The sequence below is a fragment of the Eretmochelys imbricata genome, chromosome 2 (assembly GCF_965152235.1).
Source record: "Eretmochelys imbricata isolate rEreImb1 chromosome 2, rEreImb1.hap1, whole genome shotgun sequence".
Taxonomy (NCBI): domain Eukaryota; kingdom Metazoa; phylum Chordata; order Testudines; family Cheloniidae; genus Eretmochelys; species Eretmochelys imbricata.
In genome coordinates, this window is record NC_135573.1 from 242093145 (window position 1) to 242117378 (window position 24234).

Sequence of the window (24234 nt, forward strand, 5' to 3'; positions counted from 1 at the left end):
CTAAGGAATTGCCCAGCACTCAAGTGCACACCTCCTCTGGAGTGTAAATCCAAAATGTTATTGTCTTGCACTGCACTGAGAACTGTGCAGCGTAAGCTCATAAAATTCACTCCCTCCCTCCCTCAATGTGGAGGAAGATATGCACAGTTTTTTGCACCCCAGTTATGAATTCCACAAACTGGTTTTAGAGAAAACAAAACAAGGTTATTAACTACAGAAGACAGAGCTCAGTGCTTCTCTCTATCTCTGTCTTTGTTTCTTAGATGTTTCCAGCAGTCTTCCTGGGCAGGGATTCAGTGAAGAACAACCACTCATTATGTCACTTCCCTGACTTACATAGGTCAGGACTTCCCTGACTTACATATGCCGGGAATCCTTTGTTTTCCAGTGTGGTTCCTCCCCCTCTCCCTGCCATGGAAAAATACTGGTATTCTATCATGGAGTCCAGTACCAGGTGACATGATCACATGGCCCTGCACTGTCAAAGCAGCCATGAGTCAAAGGTCTTGTTTGTAGCATCCCAGGAATGTGGGAGATTAGCATCTTCAAAGACCTTTTGTTCTCCCTAATGGTTCATTGCCTGGTCCCCAGCTAACCAGCCACACTGATTGCATTTTGTCTGGTGGGCATTCCCCAGGTGCAAACACTTTTGTAGTACAGATGTATAGTCAATATTCCTAACTTTAGATACAAAAATGATACATGCATACAAATATGATAATCCTATTCAGTAAATCATAATCTTTCCAATGATAGCTCACAAGACCCATCTTGTATAAAATATATCTTAGATATGCTATAATCATATTATAACAATAATTCTATGAAGAATATGTGGTGTAGTGTCACAACCCTGTTACCAGCATCTGTATTGTATAAGATGATGAATTTCAGAAATTTTGGAATTATAGGTAACATCAGTTGCAAATGCAGAGGACTCTGCAGACTCGGAGGGTGTAACTGATTCTCAAAAACGTAGAGAGATTCTTTCAAGAAGGCCTTCATACCGGTAAGTTTATGCTTTTTTAAAATGAGCTTAACTGCCACATACTACTCGTATTACTACTGTTATGACCTGAAGAAGAGCTCTGTGTGTGCTCGAAAGCTTGTCTCTATCACCATTCAGAAGTTGGTCCAATAAAGATATTACCTCACCCACCTTGTCTCGCAAATATCCTGGGACCAACACGGCTACAACATTCCATACATGCTACTCATAGTATAAATATCAGTAAAAGACAGTCCTCAAAATGTTTCTCATACGGGCATTGATTTTAAATCTGTAGTTTAAATTAAATTGTTTAAATTATGTTTTAGAAAAATTCTGAATGAACTATCTTCTGATCCTACTGGTGTCCCTAAGATTGAAGAGGAAAAGTCAGAGGAAGAAGGAACACCTTCTGGCATCCCTGCAATGGCAGTACCAACCAGCCTATATCAGACTAGCACAGGGCAATACAGTATGTATGCTAAGATACAGTATAGCATTTTAATTAAAAAAAATCTGATACTATCTTTTGCTGAATTTAAAAATAGCAGAGTGAAAAATAGAGAGAACTATTTGGACCAGGAAAAAGTGAATGAGATTTATCTTCATATTTGTCCAAGAGGATTGCAGATTGCATCTTCTGCCACATCATATTAGCAAAAATAAAACTTTTTCTTGTCTGTTTCCCCCCAACCTCAAAGCCTCTGTTAATTTCCCAAACTTGGGGTCATTTTGAAATTGTACTGTGCTTTAAAGAATGGAAGAACCAGGTATTGGCTGAAAGAGCAAAATGTAGGTGTTTCTCTTGTCTTTTCCATAGACAGGTATTTGTATTTGTATATTATTAGAATTTTTTATAACTGTATTGTTTTAAAGTTGTATTAAATGCGCATGTTGATTGGAAAATGTTGATTAAAACATCAATACAGTGCAATACAAAGTTGTATGTGACTATGGCTCACTTTTTGTCTTAAAAATGTAATACCATTTTGCTAATCTAATGCAAAATATCAATACTATCAAATTATGTGGTGTGAAATAGAGTATTCATTATATTTTAATCTCTACTTGTGTCAGTAATCAAGTCATCTGAAGAATGTGTGTACTGTATGGTAACTTATTGCATGTCACATTGTACAAATTATAGTTTTCATCCTATTTATGGTTAAGGCTAAGATTTTGTCATGGTTATTTTTAATAAAAGTCATGGACACATCATCGGCAATAAACAAAAATGCACAGAAGCTGTGACCTGTCTGTGACTTTTGCTGCTGTGTCTCCGATGAGACACAGCATCCGATGAAGTGAGCTGTAGCTCACGAAAGCTTATGCTCAAATAAATTGGTTAGTCTCTAAGGTGCCACAAGTACTCCTTTTCTTTTTGCGAATACAGACTAACACGGCTGCTACTCTGAAATGTATCTCTGTGGTTTCCCCCGCCTCCATGGTGGCTGGGAGCTCTGGGGTTCCCCCTCTGCCAGTGGTAGCTGGGAGCTGTAGAGTGACTGTATTTCCCAAAGAGAAAATGGCACACCCCAGCCACTTGCCGAGGCGTCCTCCGCCCCTGCACGAGGCTGTTGCCCCGTTGACGGAACCCTGAGGAGGGCCCCCTCAGGAGTCTGTCACCTGTTGCTGGAACCTTGCAGGGGGCCCCCTGTCGCTGCTGTCGCCTGTCACTGGAACCCTGCCAGGGCCCCGCTGGCTGCCAACTTGAGTCCCACAGCCCCTGGGGCTGAAGCAGAGAATGACCATGACCTCCATGATATAAACATAACATTGTTTATGGTATGAATTGACATATAATTTGTAATGAGATAGAGACCATAATTTAGGGATAAGCACAGGAGGGAAAGGTACAATGGAACTTTCTCGCTTATCTCTCAGTTTTCTGACTTTTGATTGATTGATCTTCCAATCTTCCTGTCGCATTAATAATAATTTTTCTGTATGGAATTAACCATAAGCTACAATTTCGAACTGCTCATCCTTTTTCTCTAAACAGTGGTAGAAAAAATAGCTTCATAGCAGTATTCCTCAAAGATTTTTTTTGCTTTATTTACATGTCAAACATTTCACACCTCACTATGAATGTTAGATTTTGCAGTCATTTCTCTTCTGTAGGTTGAATTTCCTTTAATCTTTTTCCTTTTTATATAGAGTTTTTTATAGCATTAAAAACAAAGAATTTACTGTTACAGTGAGTCATTTATGTCTCAGGTCTTCTTGTGTCAAAATAATGAAGATTTTTATTAAAAACAGCAGTGTATTTTCTCCTACACAATGGCAGGAAAATGGCAAGGAGGTCTGCTTCTTCTGAAGCATGTAAATGAGAACAGAGGACTCCGATTAAAATGTTAACAATGGAACTTAGAAAAGGATAGATGGCTCTTTCTAAATAAATTAATTCTTTAAATGTTCTTAGAATTCCTCTAGCTATTCTTTATAATTTGTAAAAGTAAAATGATTTTATCAACACTGACAAAACAAAATTTACATTTAACACTGAATTACTATTTACTATTTACTATATTACTAATTACTATTCTAAATATTCATTATTACTCTGGTTGTAGAGATGTTAATGGTGATGACCAAATTAAGGTTCTGTAGAACAGTGTTTCAAAACCAGGGGTCCGGGGCCCCGTGGAGGGCTGCAAGCAGGTTTCAGGTGGTCTGCCTAGCAGAGCCAGTGTTAGACTTGCTGGGGCTCAGGGCAGAAAGCTGAAGCCACACCGCATGGGACTGAAGCCCAGGTCCCTGAGCCCTGCCACCCGGGACTGCGGCTGAAGCCTGAGCAACTTAGCTTCGTGGGGGCCTCTGTGGCGTGGGGCCCCAGGCAATTGCCCCTCTTGCTATCCCCTAATGCCGGACCAGGCTTTTATATGCAGAAAACCAGTTGTTGTGGCACAGGTGGGCAGTGGAATTTTTCTAGCATGGGCGGGGAGAGGGGGGAGGGCTCAGAAAGAAAAACGTTGAGAACCCTGCTGTAGAATATAAAAGTCCTTAAATTTGTTGGGTCTGAAAAGTAAGGGCATTGATAGTCACTCCTGCTAGATGCTGATTCCTGAATTCCCAGTGACTGCAATAGGAGTGCTCAGGACCTCTTGGGAGCTGCTCACAACTTGTACCACTATTTATTAGTTGTGTTCAGCTTTTCATTTTGGGTCGTCCTGACCAAACTACAGTTTTGTCAAGAGTCTCAGCATTGAAGTTATATTAAAAAATGTGAAGAATTCATTCCAAAACGTAGCCTTTTCAGGAAAACCTGGATAGGCTTGAAGGAATGGAAGTAGCAAAACACAAAGTAATAGAGTTGTTGAATGTATCCAAAACTGAAAAGAAAATAAGTGCCAGAAAAAACTATCTGCATTTGGAAATTAAACACAAATTCAATGATTACTTATGCTACGCAGCAACTTTCAGTACATATAAAAGAAGCTCTATATGAATTATAGTTAAATTTTGCTTTGTTGTAGTCAGTATGAATTTGGATGCTGATCTGAATGGAAACAGAATTGGGCCTTATGTGTAAAGGGTTAAACATTTCCATTAGTATCAAATACTATTACTGAGTACTACAAAGAATAAATCTTCTTTCTGTGTAAAAATTCCTTTGGTCATGTTTTCAAACTTTTACTTTTCTTAACTATGTTCCCCAAGTCTGAAATCATGAAGCCACCATTAATGCCAAAATTATTTTTTCTTCTTAAATATCACCGGTCTGTTAGTTTTGGGTTGGGTTGGTTCTAGTTGCAATGAGACATTTATCATCTTTGTCGTACAAGGGGAACTCCGTAGGGTCTGTGGAGGTGTATTGTAACAGACATACAATGAATCTTCAGTCCTACAGGTTTGAGATGAACTGGGAGTTAAAACATCTTAACTCAACAGCCAGGCAATCTGGGGACCTGTGTTTTCACTAGTCACATCATTGTCTTCCTCCTGGTGGCTAAGATCTGAGGTGTTGTTCAGTAAAGCCTGAAGAACTCCCATAATTGCATTAATCAGGACCACCACCTCCTGCGCTTCAGGATGTCAGCAGCAATCCTGGGCATTCTTGCATGAGTCTACTCCATGCTTTTCCACTTTTATTTTGGGATTCTTTGGAGAAAATACTCTCCACATGGCCATCTTCCCTCTTTTGGCTCAGGGATCGCTCTTGTCTAATCTGAAAGAACTCTTTAAAACTTTATTCTGATTATTTTTGCGACTGTTTAGTGAGTTTCTTTAAGAAATTTAATGTTTTAATATGAAATTAAGTGCAAATTTTAGTAACAAGAATTTTTAAAATTGTAATTGCATATCACTTTCCTTTGTTATAATTCACCAAAACTGTACTGACTAGTAGTGCAGGCGTTTTTCTCTATTTTAATTGGAATATTTGTTCAGTAAGACATCTACTTTGCAATAAGCAAAAGAAATTTATCACCAATGTCTGCTTGAATTAGCAGAGTCCATAAGAAATTTAATTAAATTTTATTTAATCTAATTTTTAAAAGGCTTTGGCTTGAGCCTGATCTAGAAGTGTCCTGCTGCATGCTTTTCTTCCCTCAAATAAGAAGTCATGCTGATAGCTTAGAACAACATGTTCTGCATTTTTAGGCTGATTTCATGTACGGTATTTGTTAAATACATTTGCAGCAGTATGCTTCAATATTAGGCACTGTTCAAGAATGCAGATATCAACCTTCATATGTGATGATGAGTCTGGTTTGGGATCTCTGTTTTTAAATCTGTATCTTTTTGCAAGCAGTTTTCTTACTCCATAATTTAATAGTTCATTAACTAGATCTGAAAAAGTTCTTCATTGTATGTGAAAAGGACAAAAACCTTAAAACAAAATCCCGTCCATCTTTTATTGCAGTGAACTCAGTATATTAGATCTTTGTTTAAGGGAATTATAGCAAAATGTTTCTTGAGATGCTTTTCGTTGTTGTCAGAATTGTCATGTGAAAGAAAAGTTAGAGTTGAGAGTCAATCCAAGTTGTAGTATTGATGGTCAGTTCCTGCTAAATAGTGGCAGTTGAAATTTAGGTTTGACCATTTGGAATTTACTATTGTTTTATAAAAATATACCATTTTGCCTAACTACTTCCTTTGGGTCTTGAGCTTCTAAGCACAGATCCTCAGCCACAGCAAGTTTGTCACTTCATTCCAGCCACTTACAATCCTAAGGAGCTGTTATGTCAGCCAAGAATCAACACAGTGTAAGGATGCCCTGGTCACTTCCCCTTTGTCAATTTCAGGGTGTGTAGGATGGAGGAAGGGATGAAGGTCCCTAGCAAACTGGAGGTTAAAAAAAAAAGTCATTTTTGGCAACTAATGCTACCCAGCATAGCGCAGAGTTAAACAGGACACTGAGAGCCTGTATGCCTTCGCAGCCCTTTGATGAATGAGGACTATATGTCTTCGATGGAAGGTGGAGACAACATCTTGATTAGCTCTTGGAAATATTTCCCCTTTCTGTCCAGCATCACATCAGTCTTGCCTGGGCTCAGTTCAGTCCAGCTTCTCTTCATCCAAAAACTAATTTCCTGTATACATTCTGACATGTTAGTAGAGGCAGTTTTTACATCAGCTGAGAATGAGAGAGAGAGTTGAGTGGCATCGGCATAATGTTGGCAGCTAAGCCTTTGATGTCTCATTAACTCTCCCAGTGATCTTATGTATTGAGGAGAAGTGGGGATAGTATGGATCCCTGTGAGACGTCACAGGTGAGGGCCTTTGGAGAGGAGGAGCAGTTGTTTATCTCCATTCTCTGAGTTCTGTTGGAGAGGAACAATAGGAGTCTATACTGGTGGCCATTTACTCCTGCTATGTCATGTAGATGTGTTCGTAATACTTGGTGGTCCATTGTATCAAAGTGTGCGGAGAGGTCCACAGTATAAGCATGTTGATTTTACTTGTGTCCATGGCCATGAAGAGATAATCTTTTAGTGCCACTGGAGCCCTCACTGTGGTGAGTCCTGATTGTGAGGTATCCAGGAGATTGGCTGCTGTCACATGTTGCCTGAGCTTAGTGGTTACTATTTTCTAAATTATTTTGCCCAGAAACAGGAGATTGGAGATGGGACAGTAGTTGGAAAGATTTTCAGGGTTGAGTGTTGGCTTCTTGAGAGTTGGGCAAACTATTGTATTTTTCTAGGAGTTTGGTAGATGTGCTTCTCTGAAAGAGGCATTAACTGTTTCCATTAGAACTTTGCTTAATAGTTCTTCATTGGCTTTTACTGGTCGGGAGGGAAATAGATCTGTTTCACTGATTGTGATTCTAATATTTTTTTAGGGTTTCTTGAGTTTTGGCATGTGTGATGGGACCAAACTCGGTCATGGGTCATGGGGAGGGTAATGCAGTCTAGTTAGGGGTAGAATTTTCTTTCTCAGTTAGCTGTATGTATGTATTTAGTTAATCTTATAATTAAAGATTGTTGACATTTCTTCAAAGCTTTATTATTTGGATGTTCAGCCTATGCAGTCTGGGTTGATTAGGCAATTCACTATGCAAGATATCTCTGTAGGCCTTGATTCTGCCATGTTGATTCTGAAGGAGTAGAAGGCTCATTTTGCCATCTTTACTGCAGTGGCATAGTCTTGTAAGTGTTATTTTGTGCTATGGTAGAGGGATTTAAAATGTTTTTTGAATCGCTGGAATTCTACCTTTCTAGATGTGCACTTCATCTGCCATAGCTCATCTGAGACCCATAGTGATCATTGTTGTCTGTGTGAATGGATGGCTTGGGCCAAGCTGTTGATAGTAGTGGACAACACGGTACTGTACTGTTGTACAAACTCATTTGCACCTTGGCCTTGTATTTGGGTGGCTTGTTCTCCTGGGATGAATGGAAAATGTAGGGTGTTCAGGAGTCTTCAGGGGAGGACCAGCTTTGGTTGGTCACTACCTGATGGGAAGGAGAGAAGGGTCTGATCTCTGCCTGGATGAGGTGATGATTGGATCAGGAGATTGGTATGCTGGTGAAGTTTCCAGTTGCCAGTCCAGGACTGAAGATAGGATCCAACTTATCTCTGGCTGCATGCATAGGTCCAGAGATTGCCTGGGAGAATCCAATGGTTTCCATGTAAGCCATTAGAGCATATGCTGCTGTATAATTGACATTGTCTGTGAATGTTGAAGTTGTGAAGGACAAGAAATCTGGGGTATTCCAATACCATGCTGGGCAGCATCTCTATATGATCCTGCAGGAAGTTGACAGGGTTTCCATAGGAGGGATTGTACAACACCAGGAGTCCTAGGTACCTCTGGTCCTTCATCTCACTGGTCATATGGATGCGCTCAAATGTGTTGTTTCTAGGATGGAACATCTTGTGCATCCCAGGCTTGTGGGGAGCAGAAATACCAAACCCATGAAAAAAATGCAGAATTTGGGCTTGTTTTCGGCTTAATTGGCTTGTGAGTTGTTTGTTGGCTAGTTTTTGTCTTGTAGCTTGTTGGGCTTGTAGCTTGTTGATTCTGTTTTTGATCAGCTCCTGGCAAGCAGGGGCAAAGGGGGGAGAGAGTCAGAGGTGCACAGCGAGCCTACCACAGTCCCAAACTGCACAACAGGGGGATCTAGTCACACAGAGTGTTGGGGTTCTTAGGGATTGGCTTGATTTTTGGCTTATTGTGAAAGTCGGGGTACGTATTTACCGTGTGAAAGTTGGCAACAGTGGCGGGAGCAGGACTGCTACTCCACCTCCTTTCTTTTTTCTGGTGCCTTCTGGAGTCTGTCTATGGCTTGTGACATATAGAATATCCTGTGTGGACTTGCTGTGCTAGACTCAGGTTGGATGTGGGATTGAACCATGCCTCAGTGATTCATGCAAGGCCAGCTGGTTCACCCAACGTTCTATACAGGGGGAATTTTCCAATACTCTACAAGCTAGCTGGAGGGCACCTGCACCATGTTATCTGGCCCTTTGTGCAAAGAAACTGGAACACGAACACCCCTACCTTTCAAAAGTTTTAACCACTTGAAGTACCAGTATGTGTATCTTGTGTCTAGATCAACTGTCAGTAATTGAAGGCCCTCTGATATGGGCTAAGCTTAATGCACTGTGTTGCATTTTAAAGAAAAACATCCTGTATTGCTGACCTCAGGTATTCAAAAATCGGAAGTCAGGACCCCCCCAAATCATCTAATATGTTTAAAAATCATAAGATTAAAAAATAATAAATATATTTTTATTTATCTTATACTTTTTGATACTTTAGGTTTCACATTTTACAGCCTTTTTCCACAACCATGAGGGGCAAAAACTTACTTTTTAAAAATAATGAAAGCTGAGATTCTCCTGAACTCTTATGACTCCAGAAGCTGAGACTTTAAGAAACACACCAAGTAACATGAGCCTCACAGTAAAATCATGAGTTGGCAACACTGCTATGCTTATAATAGATTTTTATGTACTATCACACAGCAACATTTAAATACTTTGGTGATGTGTGCAGTTTAAATACCTGCATAGAAAGAGCATTTACTTCTTCCCGGGGAATGGGTACTCCTTAAATGATGTTTCTAAGTGGGTATTATAGAAGTTAGTGAATATGTTCCTGTTTTTAAATGAGTATTTGTGAACTTCTGCTGAAATTAGCATTTACCCCTTTAATGAATTTGATTTTTACAAAACACTTACTATGCTGAGTATTCTGTGAGTCACATGGAAGAGTTTAATCAAGCTGATATGGGCAAAATGTATACATACATTTTCTTTTGTATTTTTGACTGGATGATAATAGATTCGGATTTTCACATTTTTGGTATCTCAAAACAAAATTTCCCAGTCTTTTCTCAAATAGATAACCTTAAAGTGCAATGTGCCTAAACCTAGACATCTTAACTTGAGAAAAGGAGGGCTTGAGAATTTTGAGTTCCTGGGAAGGGTACCCATTTCCCTTCCTCCTGATCCCCCAGTATTTTGCATCTTATGGAAGGGTCAGGATAAATTTGAATGTCTCTTTATTTTTCCCGTTGCATCTGTTATAATTACCCTCAACTTCTTACTCCATTTCCCCAATGGCTTGATGATTTGTCTTTATCAGTCTTCTATGGAAATTATTATGGAAGCATTAGAATTGCTGGGATTATAAACTGAAAAAAAATGGGTGAAGTAGTGCATTCTCCGTGTGATTGACCCAAAAGTTGAATAATATAAAACAGGAGTATGACACGTAAGAGACTGGTACAGTTTTTTAAAAATGTATTCATTCAGCATGCCACGCCATAGTATTAGTTCTGCAAATTTCTTTAAGCACAGAGATGATTGGAAGTCCCTCTCTGATGGAAAAAAACCTTTCTTCCAAAAGTGATATAGTATAATATTATGTATATATTTGTTTCTATTGCCTAATCTGTTTTTTTCTTTTTCTATTTAGTTGCCATAGCTCAAGGTGGAGCAATCCAGATTTCTAATCCAGCGTCTGATGGCGTCCAGGGACTGCAGACGTTAACAATGACAAATTCAGGAGCTTCTCAGCCAGGTGCTACCATTGTGCAATATGCAGCACAAACACCTGATGGCACACAGCAGTTTTTTGTACCTGGAAGCCAAGTTGTTGTCCAAGGTATATTTTTTGATCTACTAAATTTTAGATTTATACAAATGATTTTTTCACAAAGTGATTTTTGTTGGTGCGCACTGTGACAGGGTCAGGCCAGATGGCTACAGGAGAGTGTTAGAAGGAAGATATATTAGTCCCAGATTAAGCAGGTCCATTTTCCCTGGGTAAGGTAATAGGGGCAATTCCAGAACAAGAAGGAACTTGCTGGAACAAATTCAGGTAGGCAGGCTAATTAGGACACCTGGAGCGAATTAAGAAGCTGCTAGAATCAATTAGGGCAGGCTGGCTAATCAGGGCACCTGAATTTAAAAAGGACCTCACTTCAGTTTGTGGCGTGCATGCAAGGAGCTGGGAGCAAGAGGCATGAGGAGCTGAGAGTGAGAAGTGTACTGCTGAAGGACTGAGGAGTACAAGCATTAGGAGGAGGTCATGGGGAAGTAGCCCAGGGAGTTGTAGCTGTCACGCAGCTGTTCCAGGAGGCACTCTAGACAGCTGCAATCCACAAGGCCCTGGGCTGGAACCCGGAGCAGAGGGCAGGCCCAGGTTCCCCCAAACCTCCCAACTCCTGATCAGACACAGGAGGAGTTGACTTGGACTATGGGTTCCACCAGAGGGGAAGGTCTCTGAGCTGTTCACTGGCCCATATGGTGGATCAGCAGAGACTGTGGGGATTGTTCTCCTTCCTTTTTCTCATGCTGGCCAGAGATGAGGTTAGCTGATTGAACGGCAGGTTTGAGCCACTAGCAAAAGTGGCCAAATTGAGGGCTGCCGTGAATCTCTGAGGCAAGCAAATCCGCCAATATGTGCAGGATCCACCAAGGCAGAGGAGGAACTTTGTCACAACTGGTGTTAGCGGTGGGATTTGGTGTTCACAGCGCAGTGGAAGAAGGAGGGTGTTATTAAAAAAAAAGGGGGAGGGCGGGGAGAAGGTTTATTTTTTTTCTCACCACAATGGAGGACGTAGTGCGGGCACTGATACAAGCCACGGCTGCCCAGCAGGAGACTACCCATGTCCAGGCAGCCACCCAATAGGAGGCAGCGTGGCTGCAGAAAATGACGCGGGAGGATGATGTAGAGGCGTACCTCCTGGCCTTTGAGAGGACAGCCCTGCGGGAGGCTTGGCCCCAAGAACAGTGGCATCCTCGCTCCATTCCTGTGTGGGGAGGCCCAGAAGGCCTACTATGATTTGCCTGAAGAGGGTGCGGCAGACTACCCCCAGCTGAAAGCAGAGATCCTGGCCAGATCTGGGGTAACGACTGCAGTGCGGGCCCAGTGATATCGTGAGTGGAGGTACCAGGAAAACAAAACCCCGCGGTCCCAATTATATGACCTCATCCATCTTGCACAAAAGTGATTACAAACTGAGTCCCGGGGTCCGGAGGAGATACTAGAGGTTCTGGTTATCGACTGGTACGTGAAAGGACTACCGCCAGACCTTCGCGCCTGGGTAAGCCAGAACGAGCCCTCCACCTACGACGAGGTTGTCGCACTGGTAGAGAGGCAAAGGACGGCGAAGGAGCTGACCTGACCAGTTAAGGAAGAGGCACCCCGGGTTAAACTAGCAGCACCAAGCCCCAGAGCTCGAGCGACTGGGCTGCCAGGAGGGCCCAGGTGGAAAAAGAGAGGGGCTGAAGGCCCACCAGAGGTCACAAAGAGTCAAAGCACTGAGGGGGAAGAGGATCGTGATGTTAAACTGCCCAAACCAAGAGACCAGGGAACACCTAGGGCTCCATACAGATGTTACGCCTGCGGGTAGTGGGGACACATAGCTGCACAGTGTCCCAATGCCGAGGAGCGTATGCAGTGTAACATGGGGAACGAGGCAGACCCATGCTCCCTAATCCACCTTGTGGGGGTCTCACTAACCCCACATATGTACACCAGACCAGTGAAACTAAATGGGGTAGAGACTACAGCACTGGTTGATTCGGGGAGTGCTATCACACTTATCTCCGGGAAGCTCATAAAGCGTAGTCAGCTGCTGCAGGCTAAACATATGGGGATAACATTTGTCCATGGGACAGTCAGTTACTACCCCACCATCCCAGTAAAAATCGAGATCTAAGGGAACATTACTGAGGTAGCAGCAGGTGTAGTACCTAAACTCCCATACCCGGTGCTCATAGGGAGGGACTTCCCAGGGTTTGGAGACTTACTCCCGGTAGGGGGATTAGAGAAAGAGGGGAACCCTGAAATTAGTGAGGCATCTTCAGTAGACTGTCAAGCCCCAGTTTTCTCTGAAATATCCCCAGATTTGTTCTGCACTCCCAGACAGGGTGGAAAGACGAAAAGGGAAAGAAGGGCAGCTAAGGTCTTGGAAACCGAATACTGACCCAAAGCCAGAGGGTCGCTCTCGTAGGTAGACGGACCCGAGCATCTGAACAGGGAGGCGCCCAGGAGGGAGAAGCACTTGAGTCTGATCCCCACCCTAATGCCTCTGAAACAGTAGAGGCAACAGAGACTGGCCCCCTAGATCTCAGGCAGATTAGCGCCAGGAGAAGAAATTTTGGACAGGACCAAGCTGCAGACCCAAGGTATGACAACTTTAGGAAAGAGGTGACTGAAATAAATGGGGTTCCTGTGGAAGGGAAAACCCAGGGACCAGGACCCTACTTCATAATGAAGAAGGATCTCTTATCCCAGATTGCACCAGGACAGGGGCAGAAGGTACAGCAGATCCTAGTACCTCAAAAACACCAGAAAGTTGTATTAAGTCTTGCCCCATGCCATCTTTTTGGGGGGCATTTGAGGGTAAAGAAGACCCTGGCACGGGTCCTACAATGGTTCTTCTGGCCCGGAGTACATGAAGAAGTGCGGAGGTACTGTGCGTCCTGCCCACAGTGTCAGCAGCACAGTCCCCGTCCTCACTTGAGGGCACCTTTAGTACCCCTTCCCATCATAGAGGTCCCCTTTGAGCGAATATCCATAGACCTAGTGGGACCCCTGGAGAAGACGGCTCGGGGCCACCAATATATACTTGTTGTTTTGGACTTTGCTACTCGCTACCCAGAAGCTGTCCCCCTGCAGAACACAGCCTCTAAAACGATAGCCAAAGAGCTGGTGGGGATCTTTGCCCAAGTGGGGCTACCGAAGGAAATATTAACAGACCAAGGAACCCCATTTATGTCAAAGCTAATGAAGGACTTTTGTACCCTACTTCATATACATACCCTGAGAAGTTCAGTCTATCATCCGCAGACTGATGGGCTGGTAGAAAGGTTTAACCGAGCCCTCAAGGCTATGATAAGGAAGCTGGTAAGTCGGGATGGGAAGGATTAGGACACCTTACTACCTTACATTGTGTTCGCCATCTGGAAGCTACCTCAGGTCTCAATTGGGTTTTTCCCCTTCGAGTTGTTATATGGGCACCACCCCCGTGGTATACTAGATATCACCAAAGAGATCTGGGACGAGGAACCCAATGAGGGGAGAAATATAATAGAACATTTATTGCAGATGCGAGACCGGATAGCCCGGGTCACCCCTATTTTACGGTAACATTTGGAAAAGGCCCAGGAGGCCCAGCGAACCTATTACAATCACCAGGCAAAAGTCCAACAGTTCCAACCAGGGGATTGGGTGTTGGTGTTGGTACCTACAGCAGAAAGCAAGCTTTTGGCCCAATGGAAGGGGCCCTGTGAGGTGGTTGAACCCGTGGGGGAAGTAACCTACAAGGTGTGGCAACCAGGACGCCGGAAACAAGAACAGATTTATCACATTAACCTCTTAAAGCCTTGGCACCAGCAAGAGGCATATATAATGGCTCAAGAGACCCCAATCCAGGGAAATAACCCGCAGGAGCAGCTCAGGATATCCACTGATCTGACACCAAACCAGAAGAAGGAGGTAACTGAGATAATCAACCAATACCAGGACGTGTTTTCAACCAAACCAGGCGAGACCACCGAAGCATATCACCACATTATCACAGACCTTGGGGGCAAAGGTAACTTTAAGGCCCTACCAGGTCCCAACCGCAAAAAGGAAGGAGATCAAGACAGAGGTAAAAAGGATGTTGGAGCTGGGAGTCATTGAAGAATCCCACAGTCAATGGTTGAGACTGATTGTGTTGGTTCCCAAACCCGATGGCACCACTAGGTTTTGTAATGACTTTCGCCAGCTGAACGAGCTATCAAAATTTGATGCATACCCCATACCCCATATTGATGAGTTAGTTGACCACCTGGGCAATGCCTGATTTTTGACCACCCTTGATTTAACAAAGGGATACTGGCAGATTCCCCTTGTCAAAGAGGCAAAAGAAAGGACGGCATTCTGTGTAGCAGAGGGTCTGTTTCAATATATTGTTCTTCCTTTTCGACTGCATGGGGCACCTGCCACCTTCCAGCGTCCTGTGGACGAGTTCCTGCAGCCCCATACCAGTTTTGCAGCTGCGTACCTGGATGACGTAATTATCTATATCCCTGAGTGGGAGACCCACTTGGAAAAGGTGGAAGCGGTTCTGGACACACTAAGATGGGCTGGCCTCACAGCCAACCCAGCCAAGTGTGCTATAGGGCTAGCTGAGGCTAAATACCTTGGCTACATTGTGGGACGTGGCATATTCAAGCCCCAACTAAACAAACTAGAGGCTATCCAAAATTGGCCCTGGCAGAATCGGAAAAAGCAAGTCCGGGCATTCCTGGGTGTGGTGGGGTACTACCGGCAATTTATTCCCCATTTCACTACCAGAGTGAGTCCCCTGACAGACCTGATTAAAGCCCGGGGTCCGGACATAGTGAAGTGGACTGATGCTGCGGAGAACACATTCACGGATCTACGGACAGCCCTCTGCAGTAACCCCATGCTTATAGCCCTGCACTTCAACAAAGAATTCATTTTACAAACAGATGCATTTGAAGTAGGATTGGGAGCTGTCCTATCGCAGAAATAGCTCAGTTGGGAGAGTGTTAGACTGAAGATCTAAAGGTCCCTGGCTCAATCCCGGGTTTCAGCAGACGATTTTTCCAGAGGAAGGGATAGCTCAGTGGTTTGAGCATTGGCCTGCTAAACCGAGGGTGGTGAGTTCAATCCTTGAGGGGGCCATTTGGGGATCTGGGGCAAAAAAAATTGGGGATTGGTCCTGCTTTGAGCCAGGGGTTGGACTAGATGATCTTCTGAGGTCCAATCCTGATATTCTATGATTCTATAAGATGGTCGGCGACGAAAAACACCCAATTCTCTCCCTCAGCAGGACACTCCTCCTAAGAGAGCAGAAGTATGCCGTGGTTGAGAGTGCTTAGCTTGTGAAATGGGCGATGGAAACACTATGTTATTACCTTCTGGGACGACAGTTTACCCTTGTGACCGACCATGCACCCCTCCAGTGGATGCAGCGAAATAAGAGAAGAGTGCAAGAGTGACCAGATGGTTCCTGTCCCTACGACCTTTTCAATTCACCATACAACACCAGGCTGGAAGCCACCATGGCAATGCAAATGGCTTGTCACACGTACACTGCCTGATGTCCTAAGTTGCCCAACCCTGTGGTGTTGAGCAGAGCGGGGGGATATGTGACAGGGTCAGACCAGATGGCTACAGGAGAGTGTTAGAAGGAAGATATATTAGTCCCAGATTACGCAGGTCCATTTTCCCTGGGTAAGGTAACAGGGGCAGTTCCAGAACAAGAAGGAACTTGCTGGAACAAATTCAGGCAGGCAAGCTAATTAGGACACCTGGAGCGAATTAAGAAGCTGCTAGAATCAATTAGGGCAGGCTGGCTAATCAGGGCACCTGAGTTTAAAAAGGGACCTCACTTCAGTTTGTGGCGTGCATGCAAGGAGCTGGGAGCAAGAGGCACGAGGAGCTGAGAGGGAGAAGTGTACTGCTGGAGAACTGAGGAGTACAAGCATTATCAGACACCAGGAGGAAGATTCTGTGGTGGGGATAAAGAAGGTGTTGGGAAGAGGCCATGGGGAAGTAGCCTCGGGAGTTGTAGGTGTCACGCAGCTGTTCCAGGAGGCACTCTAGACAGCTGCATTCCACAGGGCTCTGGGCTGGAACCCGGAGTAGAGGACGGGCCCGGGTCCCCCCAAACCTCCCAACTCCTGGTCAGACACAGGAGGAGTTGACATGGACTGTGGGTTCCACCAGAGGGGAAGGTCTCTGGGCTGTTCCCCGACCCACACGGTGGATCAGCAGAGACTGCGGGGATTGTTCTCCTTCCTTTTTCCCATGCTGGCCAGTGATGAGGTTAGCTGAGTGAATGGCAGGTTTGAGCCACTAGCAAAAGTGGCCAAACTGAGGGCTGCCGTGAATCTCTGAGGCAAGCAAATCCACCAAAAGCACAGGACCCACCAAGGCAGAGGAGGAACTGTCACAGCACATTATGGTGAAGTTAAATCAGTGGGAGAATTACTAATAAAAGGAACTGAGAAAGTGAGTGTTAGGAGAAGAATGGATTGGTTTGCTCACTAAAGGCAGCTACTCTCATTTGAAAATAAATGTTTATGTACTTTAGAGGCAATATAGTAATGAGGGAAGAGTATGATGACATTGCTGGCTCATATGTACACTTTTGTCCAGGCCTTGTGAGAGAGTGCTTCATAGTAGCACAACAAGAGTGAAGCTGCTGCAGTGTGAGGTTTGATTGGAAGTTTCTGGGTAATTGGAGTAAATACAATGAAATTAAGAAATCTACTTCGAGCGCTTGCTCATGTTGATTCCATTCTAGGTGTGTGCGCGCCCACATGTGCAGTCGTCAGGGATTTTTGCCTTCGCAGTATCCCTAGGGCTGGCTGTGGCACCCCCTGGAGTGTCGCACTCATGCGTCGGTACGTTAGGCGCCACTGGTCCTGCGCCCTCTCAGTTCCTTCTTACCAAAGTGCTTTGTCTTGCCTCGCAAGAGTGTTAGCATTTTTTCTAACAGCCCATTGACTCTCTTCTTTGTATATAGTTAGTTAGTTAGCTATTAAATGTTAAGTGTTAGGTGTTAGTTTAGTAGTTAGAGTCCTGGCAGGGACTTCACCCCAGAGTGGGGCATGCTCCATTCCCTGGGCTTTAAACTGTGTTCATCATGCAACAGGCCTATGCCTGTTAGTGACCCCCACAGCAGCTGTTTGAAGTGCTTGGGAGAGTCCCATATAAAGGAGAAGTGCAGGATTTGTAAGAACTTTTGTCACAGAATCCAGAAAGAGCGGGTCATCCGCCTGAAAGCCTTCCTCATGGAGGCTGCACTTTGCCTGGTGTTGGAGCCTTCCCAATCAGACTCTGTGCCCAGCACCTCGGCATTGGTGCGGAGCACTCCGTCAGCACCAGGTTCCTTCTGGCACCATTCCCCCTCGCGAGTGTCCAAAAAGCAACAAAAGAAAAGAAGCTCCCCAGCCCCATACAAGGAAGGGAAGGGGTCTCTGGGCATAGGTCCCAGTTCAGGCCATGCGCCCTTCATGGAGCTGCAACCAGGTGCCGCTGTGGTCAGACCCCCTAGCCCAACTAGGGATCTGCCTCCGACGCCTGGGAGCGGTAGGGGACCCCGGCTCCTTCTGGGGCCTGCAACACCCGAGGCTGCCCAGGTGGCTAAAGACCTGATGGTCCTACTGGTACCGAATACACTGCACCTGGTGCCGGATGTGGCTAAGACCCTGCAACTCATCAAGGGTTGATCTCGGGGTCAGGTGCAGAGGAACCTCAGTCTGGTACGTTCCATGTGTCGCGATCTGGGTCTGTTGATAAACAAAGAAAAATCAACTCTGATACCAGTGCAATGGAGAAAGTTCATTGGGGCAGTCCTCGACTTCACTTGGGCCAGAGCCTTCCTCCGCAAGAGGAGCCATGATAGACCTGATCTCGTACTTGCGGGCTCACCCTCTCACCACCGCTCATATGTACCTGAGGTTGTTGGGCCACATGGCATCCTGTACTTATATGGACTGGCACACGTGGCTCCAGCTCAGGCCCCTAAAGGTGTGGTTGGTGTCAGTCTACATCCCCAACAGACACAACATAGATTGTGCAGTCAGGGTACTGGACAACATACTTTCATCACTCACATGGTGGTTAAATCCCATATCGGTGCTGGAGGGAGTCCTCTTTGTGGCCCCATCCCTGTCAGTAACCCTGATCTCCGATTCCTCGGATCTGGGATGGGGAGCCCACCTGGATGATCTCAGCACACAAGGGTGTTGGTCGAGTCACAATTGCCACTTCCACATTAATATCAGAGAGCTCAGAGCAGTTCACTTGCCCTGCCAAGCTTTCCCTTCGCATCTGAGGGGTAGGGTGGTTTAGATCCTGACAGACAACACCACTGAAATGTTCTATATTAACAAACAAGACAGAGCCCACTTGTCAGCCCTTTGCCAGGAAGGTCTTCAGCTGTGGAACTTTTGTTTTCATCATGCCATTCATCTCGTAGCCATGCATCTCCCTGGGGCCAGGACACATTGCCAGTTCACCTCAGTAGGATCTTCTCGTCTCGCCAAGAATGGTCACTCCACCCAGAGGTGGTCAGTGTCATCTCCCAAATGTGGGGGACTCCCCAGATAGACTTGTTTGCATCCATGCAGAAGAAGAAGTGCCACGTTTTCTGCTTGATTTGGGGGATCGACAGAGTCTCTCTGTCAGACGCCTTTCTGCTCCCGTGGTCGTGGGCACTCATGTATGCCTTCCCTCCAGTGCCATTAATCCACAGAGTCCTCATGAAAATCAAACAGGACAGGGCAAAGGTGATCCTCATAGTGCTGGCTTGGCCGCACCAGCACTAGTTCAGCCCGCTGCTGGACCTCTTGGTGGATGCCCTGCTACAGTTGTTGCTTCAGCCGGACCTGATGTCACAGAGCCATGGCAGTCTTCTGCTCCCCAACCTGGCAACGCTGCACCCGATAGGTTGGCTGCTGCATATGGAGGAGCAGGAATGATCGGCCCATGTCCAGCAAGTCCTGTTGGGCAGCAGAAAACTCTCCACCAGGGTGACCTACCTGGCCAAACAGAAGCAGTTCACGTGCTGGGCATTGGACCAAGGTATTCAGCCTGAACAAACCTCACTGCAGTTAATCCTGGACTACTTCCTGCATCTCAAGCTCCAAAGTCTGTCTCTTTCATCTACTAAGGTCCAGTTGGCCGTTATTTCCCCCCTTCCATCCCCCGTTCCAGGGTAGGTCGGTCTTAGCTCATGACTTGACAGTCCAATTTCTAAAAGTTCTGAAGCAACTCTACCCCTCACATCTGGGACCCAGTCCCTCCATGGGACTTAAATCTCATGCTGTCTAGGCTCATTGGCTCCCTCTTCAAACCTTTGGCATCCTGTTCCCTCCTTCTCCTCTCATGGAAGGTCTTAGCAATAACATCTGCCTTCAGGGTCTCTGAGATTAGGGCACTTACCTCAGAGCCGCCCTACACTATGTTCTACAAGTACAAGGCCCAGAAAGCAGCCTCATTCTCAAAGGTATAACATTTGTACTCATGGAGTATTGGAGGCTCAGGGCATTGCTAGTCCTTCCTCATTCAGCAAGGATTGTTCCCATTTAATGGATGTTTGGTAGTCCCATATGATAAGAGATTAGTGAGTCCCAGTTTGAGTTCCCATGTCACAAACTCATCACTATGTTTTGCACTACATTGTAAGCTCTTTACGGCAGAGACTGTGTCTTACCATGTTTTTGTACAGTACCTAGCACAATGGGGCCCTGGTCTCAACTGGATCTTCTAGGAAAATCTCCAGCCAGGGGAACAAATACTCACAATAAATTTGTAGAAGTTGGCAGTTCTATAATCGTCACACACATTGGGGGTGAGCAGAAAGAGCTGAAAAATTAGAAGGCAGTCCAAAATATATGATTTACACTTCTTTTAAAAATCTCTTGATTTTTGGTCTAATTTCACTATTTTTAGGGATTCTGACTCATGATTTTTGGAACTGGCAATACTAAGATTATGAAATAATTTCCATCAGACTTTGCTGTCAGTGTCTTTGAGACTGATTTGCAAGTAAATCTGTGATGAGTGTGGTTTGTTAATTAGGAAAATATGTAAATTGGAATAAACCAAAGCTAGGCTACAGAAATATGAAAGGATGCTTTATCATCAAAAAGAGGTTTTTTTGGGTTGCAGTTTTAGTGAGCTGTTCCAGGACAAAGCATGTTAATGACAGAGGTAGGCCAGTGAGGTCATTGTGATGTCAGTGTTCCTGCTTGTAATCCTGCACATGCTTGCTAGTTTGAAACATTTCATGCTGGGCTGTGATAGAGCAACAAGAGAATCCCATATGCAAAAGCTGATCATGGCCGTAACAGGAGATGAAACAGGTAGGAGGAATCTCTTGTCAGGGTCTTTGAAATAGCAGGTTCTATACTTTATTTGGAAATCCAGAAAAGATATCATAGTTAGCAGTATGTGGAACTTGTTTTTAGAACTTGTTGAAGTAGCTCTTTAATTTTACAGTGTAAAGTTGCGCAAATTGGTGCCAATTATTTTTATTCCCCATTAGCTAATGCAGCATTTTAGTGTAAATTAACCATTTTTAACAGCACTCTTTAGTGTATCTTTGTTGTTGCATTGCAGCAGTCTCTTTTCTTTATAAATGATAGGTGCAGCTGCTCTGTTGCTTTTTGGTTGGGCAATAAATAAACTATCGCGTCAGATTATTTTAGCCTGTCAAAACTAAAGTGCAGCTGTAAGTGAAAGATGTGCACTGTTCCAGTTATATAAATAAGCCTTTACTATTCATTACTAAAGAAAATAGGGAGCACAAATGCATCTGAAAGAGCTGTAGTGTTGAGTGTTGTAATGCCTACTTGTTTTTTTCCTCCTCTGTTTAAAATGGTCTGTTCCTCAGCTAATTGAGTTCAAAGGGCTGACGTCATTAGATTTCCTGGAATCGTGTTGCAGTAGGGAACTGGAAAAGTTAAACTTCAAACAAGATACACATTGACGTCAGCTCCGAGTCATGCTGTGATTTAGTCAGTTCCTTTCTGCTTCATCAACCGCTGCGGAGTTGTAATGTTATCTAGTTTGCAGCCTGTATCTACGTTCTGCACTTAGCTGAGTAAAGTTATTTCATATACTTTGTTTTATTACTCCAAAAGTGTAAGTATCTTCTCTAGGTCCACACTTTAGGTTCCTGTGCTCACACAGACAACTATTCAGGAGCTAACTAGAAAGCTCATGGGGGAAAAGTTAAAAACGCTTCTAATAAGGTAGTTACTGCTATGCCTCACAAGGGGGGAGGGATATATAGCCTGTCATTCTTTTTCCTGGATAGTTCTTTATAAGAACTTGACTCTGCCTCCTCTCTAGTGCTCAGCAAGAGAATATTTTTTCAACAGCCTGTTTTTAAAGGGATTTTTATTAGTATGTTGGTCTTATTAAATTGTCCAGGTAAGGTTGATTTACAAGGTAAGATAAAATAGTAATTTTTTAGTAATTCAGTCATTTTATAAATTATGTGCCTGAACTCAGATACAGCCCAATGCTTTCAATGACTGCTTTTTACCCAGTTTGCTTAACTAATTTTGCTTAATCTTAAGGAGAAAGTGACTTGCCTGGGGAAATGCAGTAATAGCATGGATCAGCCATTAGGACTATCCTGGTTCCCAGTCTTTGGCTGTTATCAATACGTACCAGAGACCTTAGTGTTTGATTTGAGTTTGGCCTGTCTTGTGAAAAGAATTTACAATAACAGTCTACATTACGTTTCTTTATAAAGTCATAATGAATATTACTGTATTTCCTTAAGATAAGTGAATTGAGCACATACTTTTATTGTGAATCACATTTTTCTGGGATTTTGTTCAGGAAGAAACAGAACACTGTGGCTGTAATTCTTCCCTCTCTAATAAAATCCTGCAGTCTGATTTGTACGGTAGACAAAACTCTTACACTTGCATAGAGTACCATTAAAGACAATGGGATTTCACATGTTCGCAGGGGTCCATCTGCATTGATCAGATTATATTATTTCTTTTGTCCTTTAGGCTGTTGAAATAGTCTCACTGACTCATATTCAATATGATGCTTTGACTTTCTCGGTGATCATACCTGCCATGGAAGTCACCAATAGAATACATGGTGGAGTATCATATAGAGCAGGAGCTGGTGAATCTCTACCACAGGGGGACCAGAAAGACGAAAACAGATTAGTTTAAAGTAAATAATAAACTGAATGACCTTCTTTATTTTGAGGCTTTCCACTTCCACTCTTCCAGTGTTTAATGGATCATCATTATTATTTTATTAGTTATTGCAGGTATCTGTAACACATCCATCACTATGGAATCTGAGCACATTTCACATAGGTTTGAATGGTACCAAACATCAGCATTTCTAAAACATCTCAGTCTTCCTATTAAAGCTTTTCATAATCCATCCCTACCTAAATTTTAAACCTTGCCTTGTGTCCCCTCTTAACCATTTCACTCTGACAGTGATTCCAGTCTCAATACACAATTTCATTTCTCCCTTCGTGGCTCTGTGCATTTTTCTATATCATCTCAGGAGTAGTAGGTAATGCTGCTCATACCAGCTTTCCAAGTGTAATCCTGTCTTTGCTCAAGTTCCTCTTAAAAACCCATTTTTTTGTGAGTCTCACAAGAAGCATGTTTTTTATTTATAATTAAAACACAACCACCACCCCACTCCAAACCAAATAAAGCCATCCCATCCTCTGAATTTCCCAGTGTGTCCCATCCCCTGGGTCTCCATTTTAGATTATGATATCTTTGGGGACAGGAACTATATTTATTATTGTGCAGCGTATAGCACCAAAGGCTCTTGATGTGAAACAAATAATAATAAAGAATAGAAAAACAGGTGGATATACTTTACATGTACATCTCTTTATGTCACTTTTTGCAGCTTGTCTTTAAGGAAAATGGCAATTTCCTTTCTGGTCAATTCTAATTTTTTGAGACATTATATAAAATGGTTTGCAGATAGAAATAATCACAGCTCAAATGTAATTTCACTCAGTAAAGTACTTTGAAGACATTTACTCTCCTGCACATCACATTATTCTGTTATAGAGTGATGTGAACTAAAAAATGTTGAGGCTTTGTCTGAGTTTTGGTGTAATGATCCGATTGCTAGCTTTGCTGGATCAAAAGAATTGTTTTCCTCTAACATCATGCTTTTAGAACTCACTGGCATCTATTTGTTAGGTAGGGAAAGACATTATGCTGACCTGGTCAAGGCATTATTATCATTATTTATTTGAATTACACTAGCATCCTCTAGAGGCCCCAACTGAGATAAGGGCTCAATTGTGCTAGAGCCTTGTGTATATATACATAGGGGCAGTGTGTTCCATGGAGGAGAAAAGGGTGTTTTTGTCTTGCTTTAGCTGATATGAGTTAAAATCCTGGTGAAATAACAGGCAGTTTATAGTTTACAGGCATTAACAGGTGATCTTAAAGACTATGGGGAAGCCTAGGATTATCTGCAAATTCAAGTAAAAATTACAAACATTCTTGTCTTCACTAGGATTTTGACTCATGCTAGTTAACTAAGATGACACCTTTTTCCTAATGAAGATGCATCCAGTGAAAGTCAATCCCTGCCCTAAAGAGTTACAATCTAAATAAACATGACAAATATAGTGTAGGACCACAGAAGTATTACTCCATTTTAGAAATGGTGAACTGAAACAAAATCCATGTGCTTAAGTACCTCGCCAAATCAGGAGCTAAGTGACTTGTCATTGGTCACACAGGGAGACCAATACTGAGCCTAGATCTCTTGAATGCCAATCTGTCCAGTGCCT

General features: G+C 43.6%; 1 protein-coding gene and 1 non-coding gene across 8 annotated transcripts in view; both read left to right on the top strand.

The window, feature by feature from the left end:
- CREM (cAMP responsive element modulator) overlaps positions 1-24234 on the top strand; it is a 79587-nt gene that overhangs the window by 43562 nt on the left and 11791 nt on the right. For 2 of the 7 annotated variants that reach the window (XM_077808310.1, XM_077808309.1), the window contains exons 2-4: positions 912-1009; positions 1318-1460; positions 10356-10544. In XM_077808310.1, the coding sequence (XP_077664436.1) occupies positions 912-1009; positions 1318-1460; positions 10356-10544 (430 nt within the window). Of the gene's footprint in view, positions 1-911; positions 1010-1317; positions 2233-10355; positions 10545-24234 lie in introns of those variants that run through there. The other 5 variants (XM_077808315.1, XM_077808314.1, XM_077808311.1 and 2 more) reach the window with 4 other exon arrangements.
- On the top strand, positions 15426-15498 carry TRNAF-GAA (transfer RNA phenylalanine (anticodon GAA)). The gene has a single exon. It is a non-coding gene; the product is annotated as a tRNA-Phe (tRNA).